Source organism: Macrotis lagotis, chromosome X (assembly GCF_037893015.1).
Source record: "Macrotis lagotis isolate mMagLag1 chromosome X, bilby.v1.9.chrom.fasta, whole genome shotgun sequence".
In the NCBI taxonomy this organism is placed as follows: domain Eukaryota; kingdom Metazoa; phylum Chordata; class Mammalia; order Peramelemorphia; family Peramelidae; genus Macrotis; species Macrotis lagotis.
Genome location: NC_133666.1, coordinates 608,544,709 through 608,557,508, shown reverse-complemented (window position 1 = coordinate 608,557,508; position 12,800 = coordinate 608,544,709). Strand labels below are relative to the sequence as shown.

Genomic DNA, 12,800 nt, shown 5'->3' with positions numbered 1-12,800 from the left:
CCAAAGTCTGAATAAGAGAGATAATAATAAAGCCTGATCACTCTTTCCATATTGTGAGAAACAACTTATTAACATATATTAAATATACTTTGTATCTCATAAATGTACAATATTACTATATTATTATTATTATTATCATCATTATTATTATAAGGCCTTATTGTTTTTAAACATACCTCCAGAATCCAAGCTTACTAATGGGAAGTTTTGTTTTTGTTTTAAAGCTCTCTTCAGTCATATGAAGTATTTGGAAGATTGATCCTAATCAGTAATCTTTTTAATTCATTTCCTAACTTTCCCTAATCTTTGATGTATATTCATGATGTATCCATGATCCATCCCAATTGAATCAAAAATGAAAGTAGAGTACTTCCTGCCTTGTGAACATTGGTGGAATATCAGGTAAATCTTGGAATCACAGCTGAAATTCTAGTTATTGATATCAATAAACAGAATCAGGCATATGGATCTGGGGTGAGAGTTGGGGATTGGAGTAAAAAGGAAAGAAACAATTTTTCAGCCTCCCCCTCATTATCTTTCTCCTTTTAATTTGTTTAAATTTATCTATTTTTAACTCTTTTTTGTAATTTGAGTTCCAGATTCTCTCTTCCTTCCTACTCTTCCCCCATTCAGAGAGAAGGCAAACAAGATGATATTAATTATGCATGTGAAATCATGTAAAACATATTTCCATATCAGCCATATTGCCAAAAAAGAAGCAAAAAATCAAGAAATCAAGAAAATTATATTTCAGTTCTCTGAAGAGTTTTTTCTTTATGAATTGTTTAGAACTATGTTGGATCACTGTTTTGAACAGAGTAGCCATGTCTTATATAGATGTTCATCCTTACAACATTGTTATTACTATGCAGGAAATTCTGAGTTCTTCTCATTTGCCTTTTCATGACATCAGTTCATATAAGTCTTGCCATGTTTTGTGTTGTTTTTTTTCCCCCTGAAAGTAGCCCCCTTCTCATTTCTTATAGCAGAATAATATTCCATTCCAATTCTATACCACAACTTTTAAGGTAATCCCCAATTGATGAGTAACCCCCCAATTTTGTATACTTTACCATCACAAAAAAGAGTTGCTATAAACATTTTTGTGCATATAGATTCTTTTCATTTTTTTTGTATCTCATTGGTAGTGATACTGCTGGGTCAAAGGGTATGTATGGCTGCATAAGCCTTTGAGCACAGTTCTAGATTTCTCTTCAGAATAGTTGGATCAATTCACAACTCCACCTCCAATTTATTTAATGTATTTACTTTCCTTCATGCCTTTTACACTTGTTATTACTGACATGTGGTATCTCAGAGTTATTTTAACATGTATTTTCCTAAACAATGGAGATTTAGAGCATTTTTTCAAGTGACTGAAGAGAGCTTTGAGTTTTTTCTTCTGAAAACTGCTAGTTAATATGTTTTGATCATTGATCAATTGGAGAATGACTTTTATTTTTTTATAAATTTCATTATTGTTCAATCATTTTAGTCATTTCTGATTCATCATAACCCCATTTGGGATTTTCCTGGCTAAAATACTGAAGTTGTTTACCATTTCATTCTCCAACTCATTTTACAGATGGGGAGGGGCAGCTAGAAGGTACAGTGGATAGAGCACTGTCCTTGGATTCAGGAGGACATGAGTTTGAATCTGGTATCAGACACTTGCCATTTACTAACTATGGGACCTTGGGCAAGTCACTTAATCCTGATTGCCTTACATGCAGGGCCGACTCCAGTCATCCTGATTCATATCTGGCCACTGGACCCAGGTAGCTCTGGAAGAGAAAGTGAGGCTGGTTACTTAACACAGCAACCCCCTCACTTAAATCCAATTCATCTGCTTCTCATGATATCACCTCCCTGATGTCATGGTCGTCTTCAAAACTAAAGGTTAAACATCATTGTTATCATCAACATCATCGTCATCATCATCATCATCATCATTATTATTACAAAGGAAGAACTGAGGCAAACAAGGTTAAGTAGTTTGATCAGGGTCACACCGGACTGTGTCTGAGTCCATATTCAAACTCAAGAAGATGAGTCTTCCTGATTCTAAACTAGTTCTAAGACTCTAGTCTAAGACTATTCATTGTATCGCTCAACTGTCCCCAAATTTGACTCACTTGCTATTTGAGAAATGAGGACTTTATCAGGAAAATCTGTGTAAAATATTCTGGTACTATTTCATCATCTGTGGTACCTTTGAGCAAAATGATTATCTTTCAATTAGATCTGGTTTTGCTTTTGCTTTGTCTGAAATCATGATTGGCATCTATGCCCTCTTCCCTTCAGCTGAAGCAAAACAGACACTCCTCCAGACCTTCATTTCAACTCTATGTGTGTGTGTGTGTCTCTCTGTCCCAAGTGTATCTCTTGCCTGCAACATAATTGTTAGATTTTTCTTTATTATTCATTAGGCTCTCTGCTTCATTCCCATTTACAGTCATGATCACTTAACTATGCATTTTACTTATATTCCTGTTTATCTTTCTTTGTTTCTTTTTATCTTATCCCTCCTCAAAAATTTGTTTTGCTTCAGACCACTGCCTGCTGCAATCTGCTCTCCCCTTTTTTCCCTTTATCTCCAATCTTTTATCTTCTTTCTCTCCTATGCCCCCATGTACATCACTGAAGGAGTTATATAGATATAGATATAAATAAATATATGCTTCCCTTTTTGAAACAATTCCATTGAGAGTGAAGTTTGAGCATTGTTCACCAGCCCCCTTCCCCCATTTTCCCCTCCCTACAAAAGTTCTTCCTTGCATGCCTCCTTTATAAGAGAAAATTTTTCCCATTCTACCTCTCTCTTCTCCCTTTTTCCTTTTATTTTTTAAAACAGCTCAGAATAATAAGCAATTAGTAACAATGCATAGATTATTAAGCATTAGGGACCACTCTACATGCATTATCTCATTTGATTCTCAAAACAACCTAGTGCATTAGGTGGTATTATTATTCTTATTTTATAGATAAGGAAACTGATTCAAAATGATGTTTTGATTCACTGAGGGCTAGGTTACATCTACATGTGGCAAATGTCTGAGATATTATTTGAACCTCTTTTCAAATCTAACTCTCTATCCCTCGTGCCATGTTTCCTCTCTTCTCTTTTTTTCTTTGAAATGATAATCTCTTTATGTTTCATTTACAGGGTGAAGAAGGGAAGGAAGGTAAAGATGGAAAGCCAGGCCCCCCTGGAGAACCAGTAAGTAATTGAATTATTTAGCAATATGAATTACTGGGCTTATTTAAGTGGAAATAGTATGTTTAGCTATTGGGAATTTTGTAGAGGGGATTTCTACTCATAAGTAGGTTAGACAAGAGATCCATTTCATCTCTGATATTCCATGATTCTCTAAACAAGTCATATTTGCCACAGTGGAATATATCCCACTGTCCTTATGAAACTATTGAATGGAAATGAACAAGGAGAAAAGAGACTCATAAAAGTTGAAAATTGGAAGATACTTTTGAAATCATATAATCCAAACCTCTACCTTTCCCATCTCTTTTAGGGAGTTAGAAAAAGTGAATGAGAAATATTGAATGTTTTAATAGAGACAGCTAGGTGGCTCAATAGATAAAACTCTGGATCTGGAATCAGGAAAACCCAAATTCAAATCTGACCTACGAATACAAATCTATCATATTTTAAATAGGTTTACTAGTTTAGAGGTATCCCATATATACCCAGAGGGTTGGATGCAACTAGCAAAACTGCTAAGTTTGACTCAAACCAGATTAAATTTGAGAAATATTTAACAAAATAAATAAACTAACATAGCTGTTTGACCCTGGGCAAGTCTCTTAGTCTCTATTGGTTTCAATATCAGCATCTATAAAACAGGGTAATAATAACAATTCCTTCCCAGACTTGTTATAAAGATCAAATGAGATGTTTATAAAGCTCTTACCACAGTTTCTATTACATAGTAGGAGCTTAATAATTGCATGTCTCCTCACTTATTCAAGGTCAAACCATGATCTTGGTAAATGTATTTAATGCTAGATCTAAGCCTGGAATCTAAGTTTTATCTGTGTCCTAGTGCTTTTTGTGCTTCACCACATTGTCCATTAGTAATGGGTAAATAAAAGGTGGTGAAGGACATCAGTGATCCAAGACTGAGGTTCAGCTAGGTATAATCAAGCTGGGTATTATCCTCTATATAATATGGTTCAAGAGAAGAGAACAGTGTAGAGTTGAATTTATTCACCAAGAGGTAAAGATAGGGAAGAGGAGAAAGTATATAGTATAGGGAACATGATCTTTGGAGATAATTGAGGGATCTAGGGATTGAAGGTCATAGCGTGGATAAATAGCGGGGTTGTGTAAGGGAAAATAGAGGAAGAGGCGAAAAACCTATAGGATATGGTGGAGAGGGGATTTCAGAATTCTTGAACATGAAGAGGAGTATTACATTTGTGGGATTATGGCAAGATCAAGGGTGTGATAATCTTTACATTTGTTTGAGTTGGAATGGAAGAGTAGCTTAGGAGACGTGAGTAGGTTAAAGACCCAAATGAATGGCAAGGATGTTTTATGGGCAGTCAGTATATAGATTAAGATCCCTTACTATAAAATCACAAGAGTTGGAGGGTAGAGAAACATCGTCAATCAGGTATCAAGTAGCAAGTGTCTGAGGCTGGTTTTGTATTCAGAACTTCCTAACTATGGGTCCAGCACTCTATCCAATAAGAAACTGAGGTACAGGTGGAACGACTTGCCTATGGCCAACCCAGGACTAGAAGAATCATAGGATCTTTGTGTACAACTTGAAAGGAGCCTCAAGGAGGATCTTAATCCAACTCGCTCATTTTATAGATCAGGAAGCTAAGGCCTCAAAATAACTTTTTTTTAATTACACGTTTTCCCAAATGACATTATATATAAACTATAATAATTATACATAACTTCATATATAATTACATCCTTGTGTAGAAGAAATAAAGAAAATTATTTAGAGATCAAATCTTTCCCCTAGGTTTTCATGGCTCTACAAAATATTGTTAAAAACAATTTATTAAGGACCTACTATGTTCAGAGTTTTGTTCTATATGGTAGGGAAGGATATAAAGGTAAGTGAGTCATATTTTCTGAATTTAAGGAGCTTAAAATCTGGTAAGAAGTATAAAAAGCATAAGGAAATATTTTTAGAAATAGCATGAGACATGAAAACACAGCTATATTACTATAGAACTAGAAAAGAGCATGGAGGTCATCTAGGTCCTGATTAGTGTGCATAATGGCAGCTAGGTGGTACTGTGTATAAAGCACTTAACCTAGAGTCAGGAAGACTCCATCTTTCTGAGTTCAAATCTGATCTCAGACACTTATCAGCTGAATGACCCTCAGCAAGCCCTTAACCTTGTTTGCTTCAGTTTTCTCAATTATAAAATGAACTGGAGAAGGACGTGAAAAAGTACTCCAGTGTCTTTGCCAAAAGAACCCCAAATGAGATCATATTAAGTCAGACAGAACTGAAATAGCTGAACAATCATGGCTAAAAGTATGTATAATGAATCTGGTAGGTGGTCACCTTATTGGAATTCAAACTACTTATTTCCATTGGGCTGAAAACAGTTATCATACTTTACATAATCGTAACTTCTAAAATTGCAAATTCAAATGCATTCAATCACTTCATATGATTCATTATTCACACTAATCAGGATATATAAGGGAAATATGACTTCTAACTAAGAACAAGAAAGGTTTTGAATCAGAAATTGAAAGATGGGTAATATTTCAGCAGATGGCAATAGGAATAGAGGGCATTACAGATTAAAGAACAGGGTGAGCAAAGGAATGAAGGAAGGAGAGCTTGGAATATATACAAGAAATAGGAGCTGATTAGTTATTTTGGGGTTGTATTTAGTAAATATGGGAAATTAATAGAGGAAAGATCTTCATTTTGGTCAAAAACCATGTATGAAACATGTACTGTATACAGAACACTGTTCCAGGGAACTGAAATGTATAAATGAAAATTAATTCAGACCCTCAAGAGACTGATAATCCAATGAGATGGGAGATGTAATATAGAATGTGGAAACTGTAATGCAAGTTAGACTATGATTAAGTGTTATTGGAAGGTTAATCATTGAGGAATAAGAGAATAACAGAGCAAAAGATCATTTATGACTTGGGAGAATAATAGAAGAATTCAAGAAGGAGGTGACATCTGAATTAGTCTTACAAAGAAAAAAATCCTTATTCAATTCTTATTCAATAAATAGGTATACAGGATAATGCTATTATTGATAAGGATGGCTTATCCCAGTTGCCATAGAAGTAAAGGATTGCTGTGCTATGCTAATGCTACAGTATGAGTTTCTTTCTCTCCTCCCTCTTTCCCCTGTGCCTTCAGGGTCCTTCAGGAGAACCAGGCCTTCCAGGACAAGATGGTGCCAGAGGACCACCTGTAAGTACAAAAATATTTTGTCTATGATACATCATATTTGACAAGTTGAATAGCTGTGGTAGACACTGAAAACTTAATGAAAAATAAGTCTTATTCTCTGAATGGCAGGTTGGAAATTAGGTGTGAATAAATTTTTTTGAGGAATACCATGCAGTTTGCATGAGCAGTGAGAGGAATGTAAAAAATTCTATCCTTCAACTAAGCACATGTATAACATGACATCACCTTTATCTCAATAATAACCTTGTCTATGTATGAATAATAGAATGGATGTCTACTGGGACTTGCAATTCCATTGTTTCAGGGTTACAGCCAAGGTTTGGGGATTGAGAATGGAAACCCAGAGACAGATGTTATTGGTAATAAGTAATTTGTCACAACCATAGCATCAAAAAGTCAAGGTCAAATAATCTTTGAAATTTAGGTGTGGAATAGATCACAAAGATATTCTAATCCAATTTCTTCACTTGACAGGTGAGAAAACTGAAGCTGAAAGCAGTAAATGCATTTGCCCATGGTCATACTGTTAGTCTAATAGCCAGGTGGTGCAATGGATAAGCATCAAACTTTTGAGTTACATATACCTGAGTTCAAATCTTGTCTTAGACACATGCTAGCTCTGTGACCATGAGCAAATCATTTCACCCTTGTGTGTCCAAGTGTCTTCAATTATGCTTTGTTAATAATAGTTGTACCTGCATCACAGGATTATTTTAAGAACCAAATGATTTGATGATGATGATGATGATGATATATAACTTTTATAAAATCAGCCATTGTGCTAAATACCTTACAATTATTATCTTATTTGATTCTCACATTAATCTGGTGAGGCAGGTCCTATTACTATTACCATTTTACAGTTGAAGAAACTAAGGTAAACCAAGATTAAGTGACTTGTTCAGTCATATAACTAGTAACCATCTGATACTAGATCTGAATTTAGGGCTTCCTAACTCCTGGCCTAATACCCTATTCATAATACTACCTAGCTAAATAAATACTTATTATTGTTGCTTACTTGTTTAAATCACGTCTCACTCTTCTTGTCCCCATTTGGGATTTTCTTGGCATTGATACTGGAGTGGTTTTACCATTTCCTACCCCAGCTCACTTTACAGATGAGGAAACTGAGGCAAACAGGGTTAAGTGACTTGTCCAGCTTGTGAGTATCTAAGACCAGATTTGAACTAAGGAAGATGACTTTTCCTGACTTCAGGGTCAGCATTCTATCCATTGTACCACAAAGCTACCCCTATATAAATTCTGGTTATTATTATTTCTGTTGTTGTTTCTTATCATTAACATTCTCTAGATCTATCTTGGCCAGTGGATAATGTTATTGATAAGAAACAACAATGAAGAAGAGAAAGCTTAAGAGAGATCTAGAATTGAAAGGCATTTTAGGGGCCACCTTCCTTATTTTATTTTACATTCAGGTAAGCAAATAAGATGAGATCTGATCATCATTGCTCATTTTTTTAAATCACCTTCCTTTATAGTATAGTCACATATGTTAACAATTTTGCATCTATTACAAGAGTCTAAAAGTAAAGTAGAAAATGAATGAGGCTACTTTAACTGTCCAATTGCTTATTCTACATTCTCCTAGCACAGAAAGGTTTTTGGGGGGGTTTATGTTTATGTGTGTGTGTGTGTGTATGTATGTATATGTGTGGGTGTGTATGCATGCATCTGTGCACTCTTGCCAAGTCAACTGACCTCCAGCATGATTATGAAAATATAGGATAGAGTTGTGTATTGTTTCATCATAAGTTAGTTTGTTCTAAAAGGCATCATATTCTTTTGCCTTGAGAGGTTCTATCACGAACTACCAGAAAAAGGAAATGAACCAGGTTAGTATAGAAAAGAGAGTAATAATGGAGTGGATTAAAGATTAAAAAATTTGGACTCTGCCAAGGTTAAGAGAAAGATTGTAAATGGTGATGTTATAGCTCAGTATACATACATACATACATACATATATACATATATATATGTATGTATGTATAGTAAGAATTCCCTCCCAAGAAGATTTTTTTTTCCCTGAATAATTATTTTTTTTTCCTTCTAGGGATTCAAGGGACACACAGGAGACTCTGGTCCACCTGGTCCTAGGGTAAGTCAGTCATTTTATATTAGAATTTGGAGTGGGTAGGCTTTTGTAAAGTCCTCAGATTTAATCATTTAGGCTTTGGGTAGAACTAAAGCCAGTCACTCCAATCTGTTTAAAACCAATCCCAATTCTTCTTGTATCTAAGTATTTTGTCATCCAAGAAGGTGGAAGCGGACAATCCAGTGTAGTTGATTTCATTAGATATTACTGTGTTCTCTTGACCTGATTCTTCTAGATGTCTTGTTTTAAAAGACAGAGTTTGGGGGGCAGCTAGGTGGCTAGATAGAGCACCAGCCCTGGAGTCAGGAGTACCTGAGTTCCAATCCGGCCTCAGACACCTAATAATTACCTAGCTGTGTGGCCTTGGGCAAGCCACTTGACCCCATTGCCTTGCAAAAACTTAAGAAAAAAAGACAGAGTTTGATATGAGTGAATCTAGATAAATTGAACCTTTGTAGAATATGATCTTTGTCAATGGCATCAAATTAACTACCACACATAACTGGCACAGGATTAGACATATAGTATGTACTCAACAAATACTAATTTATTGATTGATGAGAAACCACTCATTTGGAGATATCACATTATTTTAGTTAACAATACTATCATCACCATTAATTTCAAGTAAATTGAATTAGCATACATTAAGCACCAACTATACACACTCAACAAGAATCTAATAAGTACTTCCCTTTTATCATACATTGTGGGAATGCCATAATCAAAACTTAGATACAGTTCCTGGCATCAAATAATATCATGTGCCTCTGTGCCCCAAAGAACCATTTTTTAAGCTTGTAATACTTGGAACACTCTGTATGTAGGAGAATGAATATAAAGTAGTTTGGTAGGATGTGTGGTATGGAGAAGCAGCTGGTACATCAGCTGAAAAATGAAGGGTACCGTGAGATTAGAGATTTGAGACAAAGGTAAAACAAACAACCAAACAAAATAGGAAGCAGAAGAAGTATCATGTTTATGAAGCAGCAAGGATGACTTTCTGGTAAACTCATAGAATGCTTGGAAGAGAATATAGAAATCTGGAAATGGATGAAAGTCTAGGTGGTAAAAAATATATAAATAACCAAAAAAAGCAGTTAATATTTAATCTTACAAGAATAGGGAGCTCCTGTAGTTTATGGAGTAGAGGAGGCACACAATAAGATCAATGATTTAGAATATTTATTTTAGCACTTCTGTAGAAGATTCCCTGGGATAGGACAAAACAACGTATAATCCTTGTTCTTAAGAGATTTAGACATGTACACATATAAGTAGAAAAGAAATTGGAAATATAAAATAGAAATCCATAGAAACTAATACTAGAGCAGTCTTCACTTGTACCCCTTAATTTCTTTTCCCAGATAACTCCATAGAAACACCTTCCAGAGGGACAAGTTATTTCCTCCATCTCTTGTTTTAATTAAGTTCTTTCCCTTGTTTTCTTCTCTTACAGGGAGAACCTGGAATACCAGGCCCTGCAGGCAGGGAAGGGTCACCAGGGAAGGATGTAAGTATGCTGCCCATCTACTGGAGGTAGGGTGAGGGAAAGAAGTTTCATTTTTGGATTGCACATGGTTGTCTCAGATTCAGCAACCAAGAGTTACAATGATTTTGTTTGAGCACAGTGGTTTTCAGAATCCACATCAGGGGCCATTGGACACAGTTGAAACTGCTGACAGTCCAAGCCACTCTTTATGTCATCTGTGGTGAAAATAAAGCTTGGACCTGAAAATCTAGAGAATTATCTCCTGCATTAGGCATTTCCATTGAGAAAGGTATCAACATGGATGGATGAGCACCTAGATTATTTAATATTTTGAATGCTGAAAGATTTTAGCCTTTCTAATGAGTTACCTCCTTATGCTCATCCTTTTACAGTCCTATATTATAACTATACATATTATTAATTTTCCCCTTTGTTTTCTGGTTTGTCATGGTTAAATAAGCATCAAGTGGTCAGGATCTTCTCTATATTTAGCAGTTACCAAGAATTGATTACGCATTTACAATGTACTGACTTCTTTTACTTCCTTTAATTTCAAGCTAAAATCCCACTTCAGGATATTGATATTAATTGATATAAATTCCTTCCCTCTATTTATTATCTCTGAATTATATTGTATATAACTTGTCTATACTTAGTTGTTCACCCATTATTTCCCATATCAAGACTAGGAACTGTCTTTTGCTTCTCTTTGTATTCCCCTTGCTTTTTCACAGTGCTTGAGACATAGGAAGTAGCTAATGAATGTTTGACTGCCTGACTTCCAGTCACTATACTAAGCAATCAGGTATATGAAGGAAGACAAAAACATTGATTCCCATCCTAAGGAACCAATATTTTAATGCCAGTAACAGCATACAAGATGAAATATAAATATAAATTTCATATATCTAGTAAAAATAAGAGATAATCCCAGACAGAAGGCAATAGCAGTTGAGTGTGTGGAAGGATATTAAGAAAGGTTGGGTTCAAAAGGTGGGATATGGAATAAGTTCTAAAAGAGCTCAAAGAAGCTAAGTGGCAGAGAAGTAAGGAGGGAGAAAGCATTCCAGCCAGGAGGGATAATCAATACAAATGGATAGATTTGGGAGATGAAGTGTCTTCTGAGAGGGAAAGCAAAAAGGTAAGTGTCAGTGGATCTAGGAGCATGTGAATAGGAGCAAAGTGAAGGAAGACTGGAAAGGTAGAAAGGGACAAAGATGTGAAGAGCAATCAAAACTAAATGAGATACTGTAGGTAAACTTAACCATGCTCAATTTTGAAAAGGAGGAAATTTGTTGCCAGGGCTATGCTGGAAATTTTTTACAGCACTTTTTCACAATTGTCTTAGAAAGGAGAAAACTTGAGTATTAACACTATTATTTTATAAAGGAAGAAAATGAGGCCAAGAGATTAATTGATGGGCCCAAAGTCATACAGCAAAATAGTTGTATAACTCAGAAAAGTACACAGATTTTCTAATTTTTGACAAATTTTCTTTCTACTACAAGGGGAAAAAAGGGGCACTGCAACTCTGAGACCTAAAGAATCAAGATACAATTAAACAAAAATTTTTTTAAATGGATAAATAAGGATAAAATTAAATTACAGACATCAAAGTTTTAGATGTGGAAAGGGCTTTTAGAGATCATTGAGTCTAACTCTTCTATTTTATTGATAAAGATACTTAAGCTACAAAGAGATTCATTGACATATCTGGTGTCAGATAATTAGTGTCTCAGATTGGGCAGCTAGGTGGTGCAGTGTATTATGCACTGGCCTTGGAGTCAGGAACACAGGAGTTCGAATTCAACTTCAGACACTTGATACTAGTTGTGTGACTCTGGGCAAGTCACTTAACCCTGATTGCCTCTCATTCTGGTCTATCTCCAGTCATCCTGATTCATATCTGGTCACTAGACCCAGATGACTCTGGAGGAGAAAGTGAGACTGATGACTTAGCACAGCAGCCCCTCTCTCAAATCCAATTCATATGCTTAGCATGGCATCACATCCCTCATGTCATGGTATTCTTCACGAATAAAGGACAAACATTAAATTGATTCAAACCCAAACCTCCAAGTCCAATGCCCTATCCATTTTAGCACTTTGCCTAAAGCATATATCTTTTGGTCAGCAAAGAGGGGCAAATCTTCTATATTTTTAAATATCTCCTAAGATTTAGAATAGTAATAGAACATAAATATTTTGGAATCTAATTTCACAAATAGGGAAACTGAGACCTTAAGAGGTTATTGGATCATAGATTTGATAAGCAAGGATGATTGACCTCTGCTTCCATATCCAGAGTTCTTTGAAACATAAACCAAACCAAATATAAACCAATGAAATGTGATCAGTACAGTCATAGAATTAGTGGGAAACCTGGAAGTCATCTATCCTACATTGAAGAGGAGAAAAGGAGATTTCAGCTCAATTTAAAACAAATAAACAAAAATGAACATCTAACACTTTCCAGAAATCTGAACTATTCAACAAGATGCATGACTGTCTTCTAAGGTGGTGAGCTCTCCAATATAATATATCTCATGAATGATGCTGTAGTAGAAATAGCATTGGATTTCGCTTTGGAAGACCTGACTTGAAAATCTGGCTCTGCTACTTAACCAACTTTGGAACCTAGACAAGTCACTATTTTCTCCAAACCTCATTTTCCTCATCTATAAAAGAAAAGGATTCCCAAAGTCCGCTATAATCTAACTATCTTTTTATTTACCCATTAATCCTTGTCATCATT

At 35.3% G+C, this 12,800-nt stretch overlaps 1 protein-coding gene across 2 annotated transcripts in view; it reads left to right on the top strand.

Annotated features, from left to right (window-relative positions):
• Positions 1–12,800, top strand: part of COL22A1 (collagen type XXII alpha 1 chain) — a 665,867-nt gene that overhangs the window by 615,765 nt on the left and 37,302 nt on the right. For both annotated transcript variants that reach the window (XM_074202703.1, XM_074202704.1), the window contains exons 51-54: positions 3,167–3,220; positions 6,384–6,437; positions 8,512–8,556; positions 10,013–10,066. In XM_074202703.1, coding sequence (XP_074058804.1) covers positions 3,167–3,220; positions 6,384–6,437; positions 8,512–8,556; positions 10,013–10,066 — 207 coding nt within the window. The remainder of the gene's footprint in view (positions 1–3,166; positions 3,221–6,383; positions 6,438–8,511; positions 8,557–10,012; positions 10,067–12,800) is intronic.